Below are 21,281 nucleotides of genomic sequence, written 5' to 3' on the forward strand. Positions count from 1 at the left end.
AGAAGGACTTGCACAAAGCCTTTCACTCAAGTATGAGTCGGTAGAATCCACTACTAAGAATTAATGTAAAGCATGCATGTTTAAGTTGTCTAGGTTACAAAGCAATGAGAGCGGCACATTTACAATGATATCATCACAACAGGTGGGTACTGACTGCGGGTCGACGTTGGCCGTGGCCTCGTCCAGCACGAGCAGGCGGTTGCGGCGCACGATGGCGCGCGCGAGGCACACGAGCTGGCGCTGCCCCACCGAGAAGTTCCCGCCGCCCTCCGACATGCGCGAGCTGAGCCCGGCCGGCAGCTCCGTCACCGCCTCCTTCAGCTCCACCTGCAACGCGCGTTCGCCGAGCTCTTAAATACCAGTGGCTAAATATTCCATTGCGGGTTATTATATAACACTTTCATGCATTTTGAATAACTTAAATTGTTTCATCATCATTTATCACTCAAAGTGATATTATCAAATATTTTTTATTAGGTTATTGTTAAAATTTCTAATATAAAAAGTTAAAACCTTTTTTATTGTACAACCAAGGAAATATATATGAGTGTAAAACGCTACCAGTGAACTTATTATGAACTAACAACAAAAACGTATAAGCGTTAAAGAAAGTAATATTTGTAATAATTTGAATTTGATGGCACAAACCTCCTCAAGAGCCCGCCACAGAACTTGATCCGGATACTCATCGAAGGGGTCTAGATTATGGCGCATGGTGCCAGAGAACAGAACGGGCTCTTGTGGAATAATAGATATCCGACTGCGTAGCTCATGTAGACCCAGAGTGGACGTCTCACGACCGTCTATTATAATTTCGCCTTCGATTGTAGCTAATCTGTGAAAGAAACAATAATCATTAAATATAATATTAACATAACATTTAAGTCGGGACCGGAAAAATAGGCAACTGCTGCACAAATAGCGTTGGATATAGAAAAAAATTGCGCACGCAGCGTAGCGGTTTATACGGTACAAATGATATAAGAAAAAATGCTTAAAATGTGGTCTTTTTCTCTCTACGTCATATCTTTCTTTTCTCTCGTGCAAAGAAATGTGACGAATCCTTCAAATTTTACTCTCAATTCTCTTATCGTATATACACAGTGAAACTTCTTAAACAAGTAAATAAATGAAGTTCTAAAAAACAGTGCAACCTCGTGATGGTCCTTTAAATAAGACCAGAATCAAAAAAAAAGCCTCTGATTAAAAAAAAAACTATGTACTACTAAAACTATGAAAACATTGTAGTAACTTAATAGTTTTGACAGAAGCCCAGTTTTATTTTAAGTTTACTAAAACACTACTTTACAATACAGCTCTCAACACTCTGCCCACAGCTACGCCCGCGTGAGAGGGAAGGGGTCTCCATAGAGTAGCAATCATCCAAACATCCATCCGTCCTGATATCAGCTTAACTGAACCTGAACCAACCTGAACAGCGCGTTTATTAGTGAAGATTTTCCAGCACCAGTGCGACCGACTATTCCAACTTTTTCTTTAGGCAGTATCTCCAATGTAAGGTCCTTTAAGACCGGAGGCTCTTCGGGCGTATAATACAGGAACACGTGATTGAAACTCAGGCGGCCCTTATCTGGCCAAGATGGCGGCGGCTTCTTGTTGGGTTCCGATTCTAATGGCGGTTCCGAATTTATGTTCGAATATTCTTGTATTCTGTAAAATAAATAAATTTTTTACTAAGGGCGACTCATTCGTATGAAATAAAGACTTATCAAAATCAATTGCCTTGCCTTTCAACGCTTGTCATTTGGTTCTCTAACTCGGTGGACTGTCGCATGCCCCACTGGAACATGCCGGTCAAACCCATCGCCTGCGTTATGGCCAGACCCACATTACCACCATACTCTTCTATAAAAATTAAAATAAATACATTTATTAAAAATTAGTTAAAGTGAATGAATTGTATAACCGAAGCAATATCAAAATTACTAAAAACAAGATAATGAAAATAGCTTTGTCATTACTAGATGTGTATTATTTATTAAGTAATTGGAATAAATAATAAATAATACTATTAAAAAACTATAACTAATAAAAAATAATATTAGACTAATTAAACAAAAACGTATAGAAAAATTAATTTAATTAATTTTGTGTGTTCAAATAAATATTTTCTTACCTTGACCGAACACTAGAAAACTCAGTGTGACAACAGCTATGTAAACGACACACACAAGGTCCAGCCAAAAACCAAATGCACGGGAGCTCGCTATGAATAAATACCTATAACAAGGATCATTACTGTAGTAAATCAAATTGTCAATTTCAAAATCATATTTGAAGTAAAATTTTTTGTAAAATTACAAAAATAATTTTTTTTGTTATTTGATATTCATAATATCACAAGTCAAAAACTAAGTTGAATACAGAATTTATGTTGATATTTTGGAAGCTATATTAAATATAGGTTAGTACAATGAAAACGATGATTTTCTACATATTGTCAAAAACTTAACCTATTAAAACATGATAGATAATGCAACAAATGATAGAGTTCTGTGTATGTGAGTGAAGTGAGAAAGAAAAATGACACGAAATATTTCGATAACAATGCTTTGCCCAGTGATAATTTACTATTTGTACAAATTGATGAAACACTCACCAAGCAGAGCTATGGAGGTCCTGATGGTTATCAAACTCTCTTATAAGAGCTTCCTGAGCACCGAAAGCTCGTATCGTAGTGATGCCTTGCAGAGACGCGTTGAGATGAGAGAATACAGGACTACGTGCTGTGGGGAAACGCATCAACTATAATGGAGTTTGCCAACTAGGGATTCTAAGATGGAACTCCCAAGTGTCTGTATTTATAGTGGCTCGAAACTTTTCAAGAGTAATCATGTTGGGCGGTAGGTTATGTGTGGGTTCTACCCACCCAGGTAGATAAGCACAATGCTCCACCGTTGGTTAAAATTATTATAAGATTTATAGTGTTTTGTCAGACTTGATTCTGTACACAAAGACGATATCAAGTTTTAAAATATGTAAATGTTTTAATTTACTTATTTATATATTTGAAATAAACTAATAACTAATATACTACTGGAATACGTTTGTGATGCCGAAGGCTACTAAAATAAAAAAAATAAAAATGATTCTAAGGTAATTAAAATTTCATTTTACAGACATTATAATGATCGAATAAATAAAGCGTGTACTTGTATATAGCAATTATAGCTTAGCATATCATATCAAATATAATGACACAGTTACTAAGTCACAGGGCGCACGGGTAAGCAAAACTCGCTCTTAAAACATTCACCTTAAGGTCCACTACACTTATTGCACAATAAAAATAAATATACAAGAAGCTACTACGCTGAATCGAATGTAACTTAAATATTATAATGAATGGTGGTGTACGTATATGATATAGCAAGGGTCATGGCAGTTAGCCTCAGAGATGACTCACTCACACCCTCGAGGCGTTTGATGCTGCGGCTCGAGGCGATGTAGAAGATACGCAGCCCATAGAACACCAGCCCGATGGCCAACGTCGGCACCAGCAGCCAATAGTTCACCACCGCCACCACCACCACTATACCGATCAGCGAGAGACCGATCTGGAATATTTAATTTATATTACAATGTTCTATAAGGTTAAATTCTCATACATGATTAAAATATTATTAATATTATATAGAGGGTTTCTTTGTTACTTCCGGATACACACAAAAAGTACTAATGTGATTATACGTTATACTAATATAGATATTTTTAACATAAATTTATTTAAGTTCTTAGAAGCCTTAAAAAACTGTATTTGTCATTAATATTCTTATCTTTTTTTTTTGTTATGCTTTTTAAATTACTTGTTAATACTATAGTATTAAAGTATATAAATACTTTAATACTTGCTAAATAACTTGTTCTTGTTAGGTTCACTCCATGTTTCAATGTTAAAGTGGAATCTTTGTTGGCTTATGTGAGACTTATTTTGTTATCAAATGTTTGTGTTATATTATGCTGTATGTTTCCCAAATAAATAAATAAAACAAATATAGAATTTCATATTATATTATTATTTAATATAGTTTTGTGGTATATACACAAGTTGTTGATTGTTTGTCATTTTTCTCATTATATTAATGTCACCTACTTTTTGAGAGAATGTCCAAATAATCTTTATCAATAATTTCTTTTATTTCAGTATTTCTTGTATTATTCATTTGCTTTTCTTTTTTGTTATGTTTGAGGAATTATCGTTTTATTCGTTGTTGCTGTATATAGTATGTATTTATATCATATACTTATAATTTTGTATGTACTGATAATATAATTTTGTATGTACTGATAATATAATTTATTTATGGATATATGTATAATATGTGTATTTTATATTTACATTTAATGATTTGTTTTGTTTTAATTAAATATTAATATTATTTTATTCATACCACCACCTACCCCATATCCTATCTGTAATTACTTACACTCGGTTGCCTGGAAGAGATCGCTGTGTAGCGATAAGGTCGCCATAATTGTACATTTATTTAGGCAATATACATGTTTTGTATTTTTCTCTTTGTGGTTGTGATGTACAATAAAGTATTAAAGTAAAGTAATAATCGCTACCCAAACTACAACAGGTACATGAAAATTATTAATGCAATTTGTGTTGATCTTCAAATTTTCTACAGAAATGTCATTTGTCTAGTTTTTACAGATAAATGACAGTTGCCATTTTTATGTTTAAAAACATTAAAAACTTAAGTTCAATTTATTGTTCATAGAGATTAACCCATAATATGACTCGAAACTTATAAAGTTTTCAGCTGTTACTGTTTGTAGGTGAACGTTCAACATGACTGACCTGCAATACATCAAGTAGAGCAGACGGCAGCACTTCATCTACAGCCCCCATGTCCTTAGAGAACCGGTTCAGGATCCTTCCGGACGGGTTGGTGTGGAAGAACCGCATCGGTGCCCGCGTGATGGAAGAGAACATGTTGTTGTGCAGGCGAGTCGATGCTCGCATCGCCATCGAGAAGAACATGAAGGAGCGGAGTAGGGAGACTATCACTAGCGCCACCACCATAACTGAAAAAAATAAATTAAGCGAACACATAATAAAAAAAAATATAATAGATTAGGTGGGACTTTCTTCAGAGCAGATATGAAATTAATGTATATAGATCTGTAGTTTCGACTCACTTTCGATTGAGTTAGGGTTGACAAAACATATATATTTGTGATATATGGTCAGCATCATAATCAATTGAGTAATTAAAACCGCTTTTTAAATATACTCTTTTATTTACTATTCAAGAAATAATATAATAAAATAAAAAGAAAGCTAAACATTATTTCAAAATCAACACTCACTTGTATAAATATAAATGCATTGATATCTAGTTAGACCAGATTTAAAGTATGCATCTTCAGGAAGCGCTCTCGTGAAGTTGGATGTAAACTGCAGTGGGTTTGTCATGTTTTGCGAATCTAAGCTTTCTATTACTGATCTTGGATGATCTTCCTCTTGGTTGACCCTTTAAAGAACGCGCACAGAATACAATAAATATCTTCCCTTAGCAAATGCAAATGGCTCTGAACTATTTCAGCCACGTCCATTCTCAGGAGAGAATAGTTATCTGCACGAAACATATCATAGTGCATAAGTGTGTGCGCTTTTAGAAGAGCACTTTCAACGGCTTGACCAACGGCTTCACTTAATATCTGAGGCACGAGAATGGAAACACTGCCGACTGCAAATTGTTCGACAGAAAGATCCAATATTTTTTTTTACTGACCTGACTAGGGGTTTAACCCCAAAACGTTCGTGCCTTCGGCCTTATAAGTTAATCACTAGACCAACGAGGCCGTCGTGGCCAATATTCCTGTATATATTGTTGCTAGTAAAGGAGTTTTTGTAACAATGGACACAAGGATGAAGGAATATATCAATTTAGATTTCATGGGCCAATTATAAAATCAAGTTCTAGTGTAAATCGAACTCGAGCCCATCTAGATAAGTACCACCAACCCCACGATTACTCTGCCATTAAGAATCAATAGCTCACCAAAAGCTCGTCCACCAGTCGGAGCTGGAGCCCAGCAGCTGCGCCAGCACGGCCACGAGTACCATGAGCGTGACGAGCAGCGGGTGTCCGCTGGCGCGCAGGTAGGCGCCGTACACGCGCCCCGACACCGCGCCCGCCGAGCGCAGCTCCGCCTCCTCGCGCCCGCCCTCGGGCGGCGCCGTCGCCGTCAGGTTGTCCACCGAGCTCACCTGCCGTCAGCACCACTTGAGTACACAAGTCGAACTTCTGAGGCGTACGTTACGTGACACGAGGGGTCTTTGTTTAAACACAAGTACACGAGTTCGGGGAATTGACAGTCTTTACATTTTACCAACTTCGACTTAAGGAGTCTGTTGGTGATATCGCGTATTTAGGGGTTCAGCGGAAGGGAGTAGCAATTCGTTCCGTCTTACTGAGAATTACAACGAGGGTTGAGTTGGGATTTCACTGTTAATTTATATATACACAAAATACACAAACTTACAGAATGAATGCTCATTTGTCTCTTTCTGAAGCTGCCTTGCAGCACCGACTCCTCGTTGTCCGCATTAGGTTTGTCCTCGGCGTTGGGCTTCTCGTCCTCCTGTTCGTCCCTCGCCAGTAGCGTCGCAAAGTCGAGACCGGATGCGCTTAGCGTTTCAAAGTCACCCGCGGCCGCTATTGAACCGTTCTTCAATATAATAATCTGTTGATTAAATTGTTTTATATTTGTATTGTATTTATAATGAATATGGGTACATAATTATTATTTACTATAGATATGTATATATATATATATATATACATATATATATATACATATATCTATATATATATATATATATACTATGTATATATATATATATATATATATATATACATAGTGATGATATATGCAAGGTAGCTGGCAGCAGTTGGAGATTGAGAGCTGAAGATCGAGCTCAGGTGCGTGCCATTGGAGAGACCTATATCCAGCAGTGGACGAGAAAAGGATGATGATGATGATATATATACATAATACTGAAACGAATATAAACAATAACTTATGGTACTCATAGTTAGTGTTCAAAATAAATGTTTGTGTCGTGACCTGGTCGACGTCCCTCAGGAACTGCAGCTGGTGCGTGACGAGCACGCGCGTGGTATTCCGCAGGTAGCCCACCACGCACGACTCGAACAGGTGTCGGCCCACGTGCGCGTCCACCGCCGACAGTGGGTCGTCCAGCAGGTAGATGTCGGCGCGCTTGTACACCGCGCGGGCCAGCGAGATGCGTGCGCGCTGGCCTGTTACGTAACGCAACAACACGCAGATTGGTACTATGCCGCATAATGTTATAAACAATATAAACTAGATCATGGTAGCTCTTCCTCTCTCATTTTTTTTTTTAATATTTATTTATTCGGTAATTCAACAGATAATATGCATACCTTATTATTTAAAGTATTATTTAACATTTAACTAAAACCAAAATAAGATTACAAAATTAGTTTAAACATATATTAAATTACTAATTAAGAAGTACAGTAAAACTATTAAGAGATGAGAATCTAATGAATGAGTCTGTATGAGGGCTTGAGTGTGTGAGTGTGTTTTTCTTTTTGTAAGTGTGTATTGTATTTATAGTAATTAAGTTGAATTTTTATCTCTTTTAATTATAGCCTTTTTAAATGCTGGCTTTGACGTGATCAGCAAATCAATTTCTGAGTATTATGCGTTATATTTTTTATCTTAATTGTATAATTACTTCTACATATCAATACAAATAATACTTCAAATATTTCACTCATTGCTGACAAAGAACGCATGAAGAGAAACAGAACAGGGGAAAAACGGTTACCTAATAAAATAAGTACAGGCAAAACGATCAATTTAATTTCTTATTTTATTTTATCTCAGTATATATGTGTATTATTTGCTCTTTTTATGTCAATTAATTTAGCTCATTTTTTAGCATTTTTAGCACTTATATATTTTAATTATTATTATTTTTGTGATTGTGATTCTAATTATTAATGTATGTTATGTAATGTTATTTTTTGTACCAAAAGTATGGGCCTTGTTGCCTGAATAATTAAAGATATGATTATTATAAAAACACCGAATTTCTTGTAATTTGAACTATATCGCAGTATGTTTTAGTGTGTCACCTCCGCTGAGACTGACGCCCCGCTCGCCGACGACGGTCTTGTCTCCGTGCGGGAACAGCGAGAAGTCCCGGTCGAGCGCACAGCGCCGCACCACCGCGTTGTACCGCGGCCGGTCCATCGCCTGCCCGAACAGTATGTTCTGTCTCACGCTGCCTGCGAAACAGCATCATTCGTCAGTGGAAAGAAACGGTACGCTGGTTTAGTTATTTATTTATTTTTTTAAATTCATTCATAACAAGTTTTTTTTTTTTTTTTTTTATAGAATAGGAAGGCGGACGAGCATATGGGCCACCTGATGGTAAGTGGTCACCAACGCTCTTAGACATTGGCATTGTAAGAAATGTCAACCATCGCTTACATATCCAATGCGCCACCAACCTTGGGAACTAAGATTTTATGTCCCCTGTGCCTGTAATTACACTGGCTCACTCACCCTTCAAACCGGAACACAACAATATCAAGTATTGCTGTTTTGCGGTAGAATATCTGATGAGTGGGTGGTACCTACCCAGACGAGCTTGCACAAAGCTCTACCACCAGTAGTTTGCCTTCAATGCGATTTTGTTTAAACGAAAGCAATAATATTATTTTATTTTTATCTAAATTTACAATTTATATAGGCATGTTAGCTCTAGTTCGTGAAATAAGCGTTGCTTCAGTAAATCTTCAGGGTCATAGGGATATCTTAGTTATTATAAAAATATTAGTTGTAAGTTATTCTAAAAATATGTCACTAAAGCGACTTGTCTTGTCGCATCGCATCGATCATCGTCATTATCATCATAAACATTTACAAAAATATATATACGTTTTTTTTTTATAACTTCTTTACCTGCAAAAAGCCATGGCTCCTGACTGGCATAGGAAATAGTACCACCGATGTGAACACTGCCGGACTGAAGTGGTAGCTCTTTCAGCAAAACATGCAGTAACGAAGACTTTCCGGCTCCTACCGGACCTATTACTGCTATTAATCTGCAAAATTAATAGGTAATTAAAACTTTTATTAAACTTAATTTATTTTAATTCCTAGATCGGCGTTAACAATTTTTAGGTTTTTCTATTAAGATATCTCAGTAGCCTTAAGAAAAAGTTAGAGTAAAGTCGATTTCTCATTGAACTTTTTTGTTAGGAAATAGAGAGTTCACCACCAGTTTGCAGCGACACAGTTACTATTGACTAGTTCTTAAGAACAGTGGCCAAAAGTTGGTATTAATTAATTTATTTTTTCCCAATACCTTTATATTTTTATGCATTTAGTGAATATATATATTTTTTTTATTAAATTTTTATACTAACTTGCCAGGCTTGACAGTAAGCGATAGGTCGGTCAGCGTGTTCTCAGCGTGGGAGATGATCCACTTGGCGTTAGCGTGTTTAAGTCTGACTCCTCTCGCGTCCTCTTCAACTCGAGTTGCCAATTCCTCGTCGTCTTCCTCGCCTGATTCTAGCGGTGCATCACTCTTATCTAATAAGCAATTATCAAATAACCTCTCTATATATAGCCTAGACTTCGTCCGGATTGAACAATTCACCTTTCTTGGTTGATATTAGTAATGTTAATCGATATAGGGTACGGGGGGGGGGGGGGGGCGAAGAAAGTGTGGATGGATTGTGTAAGAAAGGATATGTGTATGAAAGGGGTAAGTACTGAGATGACAAGTGACAGAGAGAAATGGAAGGAAAATACATGTTGTGCCGACCCCACGTAATGGGATAAGGGCAGGAAGAAGAGGTAGATATTACATAGGTATAATAATTTCATAATTTTTAAACTAAAAACAGTTAAATAGTATGTTTATGATTTTAATATTTTTTTGTATTATTTATAACTTTAGAACGAGGACTTTATCTTTAGAGTTATTGTATAATTAAAATTCTTGCGCAAGAATTTTTTATGGCGGTGGTCAATTGTGCGATGGCGAAGTAGCCTGCGTAAAAAAAACACATGCATGTTCCATTCGTATGAACCATATTGACTTGGTTTCATTGGCGTTGTGTAAGGCCGCCTGTGTTGGTACCACAAGGACGTAACATAACTTAGTTTCCATGGTGGTCTCTATTGGCGTTGTAATATTGTTAATATTTCTTACAGTAACAGCCTGTGAACTGCTGGGCTAAAGGCCTCCTTCCCTCTTTTTGAGGAGAAGGTTTGGAGCTTATTCCACCACGCTGTTCCAATGCGGGTTTTTGGAATACACATGTGGTGGTACAGATTTTCAGTGAAATTAGACACATGCAGGTTTCCTCACGATGTTTTCCTTGACCGTAAAGAACGAGATGAATTATAATCACAAATTAAGCACATGAAAATTCAGTGGTGCTTGTCCGGGTTTGAACCCACGATCATCGGTTAAGATTCACACGTTCTTACCACTAGGCCATCTCGGCTCCATTTCTTACAGTACCAATACCTATTGGCGTTTGAGAACACTTACAATCAGGTAGCCCATTTGCCGGCCTGCCTACCGATTTAAAATAAATAAATAAATGATAAATGTCCTCAACATGGCCCGCGTGAGGTTACAGTTGTAAAAAACAAAAATACATAGTTATTTTTGCTATTGGGTCCTGAAAACTAAGCTATTAATATTTTCTAGATAAACGACCCCACAATGTGTCAACAGTATAAGACAACCAACCTACTTTGTTGCATTTATTTTTTTGAAATGTCAAATTTAAAAGACAATTCATATGGTAACACTTACCTGCTTTCACGTCATCTTTCTTTACAACTTGACCTAAATTTTGGACGGGAGTTGTATCTTTGGTTTCCGGGACATCTTTGACAAATGGAGCAGATTCTACTTTTTTCTCCTTGGATTCTTTTACTTTTCGCTTTGAAGACGTTATTATATCCGCCAGACCCGGCACCGGTTTGCTTGTGTCCTCATACAACATGAAACTTTGGAGTCGTTTGATAGATATTGATGCTTCAGCCACTTGTGCTATTCCTGAAAAAAAATTCGTCGATCATTTTAGTTGCACAATAAAAAAACCCCAATTACTTTAAGGCGATATTTGTAAAATTCATTAAATTACGTTCTTAATATTAGTAAGCTAATATTTCTTTATATGTTTTAAATAAAAAAAAATGTTTAATTTGCAACTTTATAGGCGGAGATTCGATAATCGATTGGTGGACGAGAATTGAGAGTATCATTTTAATAAGAACGCATCATTTTTGGGCACATTGTTGTATGAAAGAGAAGGAAGAAATGACGTAGAGAGAGGGAGAGCTATATATTTGAAGGAGTTTCTCTCATATCACATGTACGGTGTAAAAATTTTTTATTATATGTTGATGAACAACTCACCTTGTGGAAAGAACACGGTCATAGTTTGTCTTAGTATGTTATAGAAGCTGGTGACAACGAACACCTGTTTGGCGCTTATAACGTTGTTCTCCAGCACGTAGGCGAGTATCGAACAGAATAAACATATTCTCGTTGTAAACATTATAAACGATGTCAGCACACCACGTATGTACGATGTTGCACGTATCTGTTTTATTTCTTGTCTGCAATTCACATTGAAATACATTACTTTTGAAGTATTGAATCCGGGCATACATTACGGAGTTTACACTCGAATTTGTAAATCAATTCATTTCTTGGGGCGTTAAGAGAAATATCGTGAGGAAATCGAGACGTTTTTGATGTAATTGTGTCACATGTACATTTGTATCAACCCGCAGTGTAGCAGCGTGTAATAATGGCAGGGGCAAGCGGGCTTGAGTAGACTATTGCCCAGCAGTCTTTAGAGGTTGTTTCTGTATATATTTACAAAATGTTTACTTATGTACTATAATTAATTCTATTCTATTTCTTGTCACAATTACGTAAAGTGGTGTTTAACTAAAGAAGAAGCATAACTCAATAAATCAAGTCATTTTTACTATTCATCCGTATGTCATAACCTTAATTATATTTTTATAACGTATGTACAAAATAAAGTTATATGTTAATTAATACAGTATATAATATATATTTGACTTAGTACTCACTTTCTGGCTTTAGCTACTAGATCCGCAAACGGCTTCTCCCAAGTGTACATCTTGATGACCTGGATCCCGGACAGGATTTCGTTCATGAGCCGCACGCGCTCGTCCGTTCTCAATGCTGTCTTCAATCGTAGCACTGATGTACGTTTTCCTAAATACGCTGTTTACAAAAAGATTTATAATTAATTGCTATATCTTATACATGTTATATGGGGTCACCGCAGTGCAGTATTTTATAACACTGCAAGACTAAGGTTTTCACATATATTTACGGACAGACGCCTGCCTGACGCCAACCTTGAGAATGCTTTTGCTATTGGTTTTGTTTCACAGAAAAAAAAACATAATCAGCATTAACATCTATGGTTTGAGATAGAGTGGCAGAGATTTTTTTAAATAAAAACGAGTAAATAATTAGTAATTCCTCGTGCTTATGCAATAATTGCCAACACTTTCAGCTGAGAAACAGTGAAAATCATTGTATAAGAACGAAGAAGTTTCCGACTTCGCAGTCACTCATGCCACCTGGACCATGGGTGAACGTTTCTATAATGAGATTCTACAATTATTTTTAAATCTTATATATAAAAAAATTGATAAATAAGACATATTACTTAACACAATATGATATAAAAGATAAAAAGCGTGGAGTTAGTAGATATTTATAATTATCCCGGCAGGATATAAGTATGTATATAAATTGAATCTTATTTTATTAATATTACTTTGTAATTAAAAAGGTAGAAATGAGTACGAAACTGCTGAGTTTCGTGCCCGTTCTTCTCGGTAGAATCTAAATTCGAGATCTCTGTTTAACTGTCTATCTAATGTATCTACTGTTGGTTGTCTTTTTTTTTCGCTGAAAAAACGCATTACGCGTTTCCCCCACGGGAACAGTAAGGCGGTATGTGAGGCTCGCCGATGTCCGAGGCGCCGAGTGCGCCCCGAACATCAGAACACCCACTAAAAAACCAGCAGTACCATTCCCGTCTTAACGAGGAGCGCCACGGGATCGCTTGCGCATGCTACCGCGACGCTCTGACAACTGTTGGTTGTCATTGTTATTCAAGATGGAAATTGATAAAAAATAATATAAATTTAAAAAAAGTCTTAATATCTGAAGAATGTGGTCGTTTCACAGTTAGACACAACTACAATTTTTATTTTTACAAAATCAATTATATATTGAATAATTATTATTATTTAACAATAACAAAAAATACACTCCAATAGTTCAATAGCCGTTGCGTAATTGTAATCAATTGATATTCGTTCGTCTCGAAGGACGCCCTCTACATTATCTGCTTGTAACCAAATAGATCAATGCACCGTGTGACCTCGATCTATCGCGGGATATTTTTGTTACGTCGTAACTAAAATATAAAAATATATATCCAATTATTTTCATAACAGCTAATTTATTACACTTTATATCATAATGTAACAATCGACAGTAAACATATTAATTAATTAAAAAATATATATTTTATAATGTCTTTAGATTTGAGTTAAGGAAAACATTTCAGATTGTTTGTTTTTTATAATAAGTTACAGGATATAGTTGCAGTGTGAGAGGATTACGATTCGCTGAATCAGTAGTTAATTAATTATCCAAGGAACGAGTTGCAAACAATGTGTTGCAAATGAATGAATACCATTAAAAAAACATATTTTTTTTAATTTGAAGTATAATGACTTTTTAGTATTTACATATATTATTTATTTTGTAACGTAATGGTTAATTAATTTATATCTAGATATTACGATTAACCTTTGAAATCCATATAAGGTACACCAGTACATGTTAGGTAAGATTAAATCGAGTCGCTAATTTGCCAAGTGTGTATCGGGACACGTTTGCCGTGTAACAGGGGATAATTCAACCTATCATGTACAAGATTTATTATCAAGTATAAATCTGTTCTTGTTTTTAATAAAGTAGGCTCTGGCGTTAGAACATGTGAATCCTAGCCGAAGGTTACAGGTTCAAAATATCATTGAATATTTATGTCCTGTACAGTAACAGCCTGTTAATGTCCCACTGCTGGGCTAAGGCCTCCTCTCCCTTTTGAGGAGAAGGTTTGGAGCTTAGTCCACCACGCTGCTCTATTGCGGGTTGGTAGGATACACATGTGGCAGAATTTCAATGATATTAGACATATGCAGGTTTCCTCACGATGATTTACTTCACCGTCAAGCACGAGATGAATTATAAACACAAATTAAGCACACGAAAATTCAGTGGTGCTTGCCCGAATTTGAACCCACGATCATCGGTTAAGATTCACGCGTTCTAACCACTAGGCCATCTCAGTTTCTTAACTGCTTATGTCCTGTATGCGTTTAAAATTCAACTCGTGTTTAGCGGTGACGGTAACGTCGTTGCGGTGAACCCTGACCTACCTACGTGGAAGACGTTCAAAAACGTCTCAAGAAATTATGAAGACACATTACAATAACATACATTAATGTGATTTGTATTCCCTTGTATAATATTGAACGGTCAATTTTGCGTTAAAATATATACTAAAAATTTTAAGTGGATTAACGTAATGAAGCGCGATGGCGTAATGGATAGAACATGTGACTATTACAAAAAAACCGCAAGTTATAACCAGCCAAGAAAAGCTAATTTTTCCGTTTACTAAATTTGTTGTTATATTTATAAATCATTTCGTGCTCATATGCGAAGGAAAAACGTCACGAGGCAACGGACGTGTCAGAAAAAAAAAAACAAAATACACTGGCCGCCAAAAAAATCGACCCACCCGTATTTTTTTACTTACAAAGTTGTTATCTTAACTATGCGACGACCTAGGTGGATTGTTTTACTTATGGGACATACATTTAACATTTTATTACCCACTTGATATTGATTTGGAGGAGTTGTAAGTGTTATTGAGGATATTTGGAATATTTTTAAAGTATTGATAAGAAAACGTTACTTTGTGCACAAAGTGCATGGTTAGTTTATTTCCAGTTCTTAACGCGGAGTCATCTCGGTTCGATGTTTATTATTGATTAAGTGTATGAAACTTTGTTGAAACAATAATTTTAATAAGTTTAAACATAAAAAATGGATACTACTGAAGCAGAAGCTGCTCAAGTAGTAGCTCTTATTCATGAGGGGTTAAGTCAGCGAAATGTGGCTAGAACACTAAAATTAAGTCGTTCAGCGGTGCGAAGAGTGTACAGACGCTACTAGGAGACTGGGGAGTATCGCCGGAGACCAGGATCTGGCAGGGGGCGTGTCACGAACCCGACCGATAACCGTTTTATTGATTTGACGTCTTTAAGAAACCGACATCTTTCGGCTGTTGACGTTCAAGGTAGACTCCGAGAAAGTCGTGGAGTGTCTGTGAGTGAAAATACTGTAAGAAGAAGACTTCGAGAGCAAAACTTAAACCTTCACAAGCCAGCAATAGGACCAAAACTCACAGCATCCCATCGACAAGCAAGACTACAATTTGCTAGGCAGCACGTCGATTGGACACTGGACCAATGGGAGACAGTATTGTTCAGTGATGAAAGCCGAATGTCTCTAATAGGCTCTGATGGACGACGTAACGTCATGCGAAGGCCAGGAGAACGCTACTCTCAGTGTTGCATTCGAGAAACAGTCCGATTTGGTGGAGGCTCTACAATGTTTTGGGGAGGTATTTCTTTGACGGGACGCACAGAGCTGGTTTTTTTCCGTAATCGTGCTGTTAATGCTGAAACTTACATAACGGACATTCTGGAGCCTCATGTGATGCCTTACGCTGGATATATTGGGGATAATTTCCAACTTATGCACGACAACGCACGACCTCACGTCGCTAGAATTGTTAAAGACTATCTCAGGGAAGTCGAAATTCCAGTTATGCAGTGGCCAGCCAATAGTCCGGACTTAAAACCGATAGAGCACCTCTGGGACCAGCTAAAACGCACGGTTCGAGCACGAAATCCAATTCCAGAAACCCTGAATCAACTGGAGAAGCTGCCCTAAATGAAGAATGGCAACGGACCCCACAGGAAGACATTAAAAAGCTAATCAGGTCACTTAATAGGCGTATGCAGGCAGTGATTAGGTCAAGAGGAGGAAATACTCCCTATTAAAGTAAGATTTAGGCACCCAAATTTAAAAACAAACGGCATAATCGTTTTGTACACAAAAAAATAAAATTGCGTAAAATTTTGTGTTTTCGTGTTTTGTCACATATTTACCTAAAAACCTATTTTTTGCGCACTATTTCTGTTTTTGTACAATCCTACAATTGCATTTTTTCATTATCAATCTTAAAAATATAAATATGTGGTAGTTTAAAACCATACGATAGCTTTTTTACAAAAAATGTAGGTGGGTCGATTTTTTTGGAGGCCAGTGTAGTTATATTTCTATTTATATATCCGATCCGATCCGCTGTCAAAAAGCATAGGAGAATAAATTCGAAATCGTTCTATTCAACCTTTGTGAGGTCCCAAAAATTGAGGTATTTAATTGTTACATATTTTTTGCTCTTTTAGGTATCAAATTCTTGAAACATCTTATTGATAGTTTCATAGATAAGTTTATATTAACAATTGAAGCTTGAATGTTGTACGCGATGTGACACTAGCTGTGACGTGAAGAAACAAACAAGGAAGCATTGTTGCAATTGAACATTTACCAAGTAGACCCGCCATTAGCGGACGATGAATGCCTTCATTCTACAGTATTGAAAAGCATGTTTTGATACTTTGTCATGCGCATTTTGATATAAGAAACTTCATCTTTTAATGAAAAAGTAATCGAAGTTTTTGGAATTTTACAATAAATAATAATTTATAGTTAAATCGAGTTGCAATTAATATTCGGTTACTATTCGGAGTACAGTATTCGGCTGAATACCAACTGTGTAGTTATTGCTACACAATAATTTAATTACTTACTACTAAGTTGGTTTTCTTAATATTTAATTATGACTAAATAAATGTTAAGAAAACCAACTTAATACTTAATAGATATTATTCGCAAGGAAAAAATTAAGTTTTCGAAACTTTGAAAATCGAATTACGATTTCTGTATTATTATAAATCATAACATAATTTTCGCATATTGCGAGGCAATTCGTGAATAAATGCAGATTGAATAGTTTTATAACATTAATCGGTCAGAGGCCGGATATACCAATTAAGGCCACCAATGTACACTCTTAACTTTAATAAGTTTATTCTTAATTTTTAAAAAATTGCATAAAATACTTTCATTATTTTTTACTTTTTTTTTAATTGTTTATAAAATATAGCCAACATCAATGCAGTTCAACGTCCGCTTACCGCTCCCTGTGTTGTAAATATACATACCCTTGACATAAATGCAATCCTACCTTGCAGCGGTATAAACGCGAGCATGAAGCCGACGCCGACGACCGCCGCCCAGTTAATTTCGCACCACATTAGGAATGTTATGATAACAGTCGCCAGGGGCCCGATCCAGAGGTAGTGCACGAAGATAACGGCCACGTCGAAGCGGTTCACATCGTTGGAGAGGAGGTTTACAACTTGACCGACGGTTGTCTCCCCCAGAGCAGTCTTCGAGAGCCGTAGTGACTGATGACAAAACGAATTATTTATTTTTATGTTATATTAAATTGTTATATTTATCCTCTAACCCCGCATTGGAGCAGCCTAGTGGAATAAGGTCCAAACAGTCTCCTCTTAAAAGCATTGAAAGTGAAAGCGGTGGAACATTTATAGGTTATAGTATTTTTTTAGTTATCGAATTTTATACGACGGTAATAATTACATTGCAAGCAAATCACGCGGCTTTGGCGTTGCCAGAAAATTCTTCTAAATTTGTTATATTAACCTGCATTATGCCTATTTGAATTGTTTGAAATATAAGTAGCTGGTTCTTTAGGTAACTCGCTACTATCCATATTAACAAAGAGGCAGTTACTTTGAAATCACACACTTAAATTTTATTTATGATAAGATAAATAAAAGATACCTGTGTTAGATACATCAGTTACATGATGTCATTGTGTGTGTGGTCCATGCCAAAGCAGCTAAAACCTAAGCAAGTGCTTTCTTTTTTTAATTATTTCATTTACACAATTTATGAAGAAATATAATTATGCTAGCAATTATTCCATATTACAAACGTATATCGCCATTACCTGTATCGTTCCTATCGTTACCTATTTAAAAGAATAAAATGTCTTACATTTAATATTTCGATACGACCCAATAACAATTGTTTAATGTAGTTATGACAATATATAGTTCGCCAAAAAGGCCGTACGTAAATGAAATAGGTACTTATATAATTAGCACAATGACAATACAGATGGAACACATGGAATATTTAAATAACGAACATGACATTTACTGGTGGTAGGGCTTTGTGCAAGCTCGTCTGGGTAGGTACCACCCACTCATCAGATATTCTACCGCAAAACAGCAATACTTGATATTGTTGTGTTCCGGTTTGAAGGGTGAGTGAGCCAGTGTAATTACAGGCACAAGGGACGTAAAATCTTAGTTCCCAAGGTTGGTGGCGCATTGGATATGTAAGCGATGGTTGACATTTCTTACAATGCCAATGTCTAAGAGCGTTGGTGACCACTTACCATCAGGTGGCCCATATGCTCGTCCGCCTTCCTAGTCTATAAAAAAAAAAAAAAATGACCACAATGAAATTTAAAAATTCACCGGTAAATAAATTAACAATGAACATCTAATTATAAAATCAATTCAGTCATCGGTCTGACTATTTGAAGATGGGAAATACTCAAGGCAATTCTTACGTAAACAATGACAGTTAATGACTGCTCGCACGCAATTTCCTTCAACTGTAAATAAAGCGACACTGAAACTAAATATACCTACTTAGAAATATAAATATCACAATTTGATTGATTGCCCTGGCAACATTTGACTAATTATACGACTGTATGCGTATTAAATTTTAGAGAGCTGGAAATCTACGGACACATTTAGGTTTTTCAATAATAACTTCTAATATTTTACGCTCGAGAAAACGAGACTTAAAACAAGAGGTATTTCATGTTAAATTAAAAATCGTAAAATTTAACCTCAATTGAATACCATAACAGCTTAAAAGTACGGTGAAATAAGAAAAAACTGTGCGATGTCAAAGAAAGAACAATTTTCCAGAATTATATAACCGATAGAAATATCTAAAGTCGTTTTTGTAATGATTATCATCTTTTAGACTTAAATCAATTGAAATTATAAATTCCATCAATTATAGCTCAGTTTAATAAAGCTATACTTTATTTTTATTTTTTAATATACTTTTAAGGTTTTATTTCTTAAATAATACTCTACTCGTTCGACGCAGTATTATATAAACTTACTATGATTAATTTGAAAAGGTGCAAATTTTACCTAGGAATGCATCGTGTAGAACTTATTAGTAAATACTAGAAATAAAGTGCGATAATTTCGAGGTTTTTGAAAACCCTTATCTACAAATACATTGTACGTGCAAATCAACCTATTTCCGAGAATTATTTGCCTTACAGACCCAATATTGTTTGAATTAATAAAATACATAAGTATATGTATAAAACACTCTTTTTATTCATACTAGGTTTAAATGTAGCGTGATTTAAACAAATTTATGTGTAACTATAACGATAAGGCCCTTTCGAAAGTAATCATTTATTTAGGTAAGTTCTTCGTCCTGCTGACCTCGATTCTCACAGTATATGACGTCACAATGATACAGCACGCAATGCTATTTTACTTACTTATTTCGAAACAATGTAACCTTGTCGTTTCACATACATACCGAAAGAAAAAAAAACAGGTTCCGTGCGAATATGTTTCGCCAATTGTGTATTTACCTTTATCGGCACGATGAACAATATTTTTGGAGTAATTTCTATTTTGCCTTTTATTTTCCGTCTTAACGAGGAGCGTCACGGGATCGCTTTCGCATGCTACCGAGACTTTTTTTTTTGTTACCTACTTTAGGTTGGGAATTTAATTTTTTTACAGCAAGATGTGCAATGAGGCAAAAACAATCTGATGAACTTAACATACGGTAAACAAAGTTATTTTAATAAATTCTATAATAGTTTAATTTTGAAATTTTTTGGTACTGATCCCTATTTATTTATTTTTTCTTACACAAAGACAATGCGCGCGACCACGTTTATTGAGTTATTCGTAATTTGAAACTGATGTACAATATTTATAAAAAGTATATTTATCGAACTTACCTTTCTATATATGAGCGAGCAGCAAGCGACCCTGAACTTCATACCCATATGTAGAATAGCCATCATGTAAGGATGTACCACGAAGACATTGAGCGCCGAACATAGCACAACAGCGCCCGCGTAGAGATACGCTTCAGTCGGCTTCACTGTTTTCTGATCAGGACTGTAATACTCCACAAGCCATCCGAGGAAAATTGGCTGCGCGATGCTACACAAAAACAATATACATAATTTAAAAAAAAAACCTATTTATTGCAACTTGTGCTACTTGGTATGGTTCTAAGTCTAAATGATGAGTTTTTACTTAAAAAATTGGCAAATCTTTTTTTCAACTGTTTGTCATCCTTCAGACAGTCACCAATAACTTCACATACAGTTTAGTTAACAACTGAAAGTAAATACAGAAACATTTGTCACAACACGTTGAAAACACAAAATGCCAGTTTTTAATTTGTGGAGACGCAACTTTAGAAATATATATTTACTATCTAATAAGAGTAATCACTACATACTACAATTATATGTTTGTGGCGGTAGGCTGATTATACGCCGAGTTCGCAATCATAATCGTGATTCAAATTAAATGCGTATTTCTTATTACGAAAAAAAAAATACCCGAATATTATGTACGAGTTACTCAATTATGAAACGGAACATCAGCAATTATTGTAATGAATACGATGACCAGCGTGCTGGTCAACAAATGTAACCTTAATTAAATCTAAAATTAGGCTACGATCGATCTACGTCGGGATCATTGAACTTCTTACGGTACAAAGATATGGTTGACACGATTTCCGTGAAATTCCCATGAAACTAATTATTCTACCGCCTTAGTAACAACTGACAATTCCAATATCTACACTAATTGCTCCTTATTAATCTCACTTTGTGAGTGTGTTA

The 21,281-nt window shown here is 35.8% G+C and overlaps 1 protein-coding gene across 3 annotated transcripts in view; it reads right to left on the bottom strand.

Moving 5' to 3' along the window:
* LOC126778469 (ATP-binding cassette sub-family C member 4-like) overlaps positions 1-21,281 on the bottom strand; it is a 36,361-nt gene that overhangs the window by 3,531 nt on the left and 11,549 nt on the right. Inside the window, exons 5-24 of one of the 3 annotated variants that reach the window (XM_050502069.1) lie at positions 20,379-20,586; positions 17,514-17,736; positions 12,169-12,325; positions 11,480-11,682; positions 10,871-11,116; positions 9,462-9,609; positions 8,995-9,137; positions 8,163-8,315; positions 7,105-7,298; positions 6,520-6,720; positions 6,036-6,244; positions 5,341-5,504; positions 4,829-5,055; positions 3,428-3,578; positions 2,621-2,747; positions 2,138-2,241; positions 1,749-1,866; positions 1,432-1,671; positions 649-835; positions 155-327 (exon numbers count right to left, since the gene is read on the bottom strand). In XM_050502069.1, the coding sequence (XP_050358026.1) occupies positions 155-327; positions 649-835; positions 1,432-1,671; positions 1,749-1,866; positions 2,138-2,241; positions 2,621-2,747; positions 3,428-3,578; positions 4,829-5,055; positions 5,341-5,504; positions 6,036-6,244; positions 6,520-6,720; positions 7,105-7,298; positions 8,163-8,315; positions 8,995-9,137; positions 9,462-9,609; positions 10,871-11,116; positions 11,480-11,682; positions 12,169-12,325; positions 17,514-17,736; positions 20,379-20,586 (3,576 nt within the window). Of the gene's footprint in view, positions 1-154; positions 328-648; positions 836-1,431; positions 1,672-1,748; positions 1,867-2,137; positions 2,242-2,620; positions 2,748-3,427; positions 3,579-4,828; positions 5,056-5,340; positions 5,505-6,035; positions 6,245-6,519; positions 6,721-7,104; positions 7,299-8,162; positions 8,316-8,994; positions 9,138-9,461; positions 9,631-10,866; positions 11,117-11,479; positions 11,683-12,168; positions 12,326-17,513; positions 17,737-20,378; positions 20,587-21,281 lie in introns of all 3 variants that reach the window. The other 2 variants (XM_050502053.1, XM_050502060.1) reach the window with 2 other exon arrangements.

The sequence above is a fragment of the Nymphalis io genome, chromosome 2 (genome assembly GCF_905147045.1).
Source record: "Nymphalis io chromosome 2, ilAglIoxx1.1, whole genome shotgun sequence".
Lineage (NCBI taxonomy): Eukaryota > Metazoa > Arthropoda > Insecta > Lepidoptera > Nymphalidae > Nymphalis > Nymphalis io.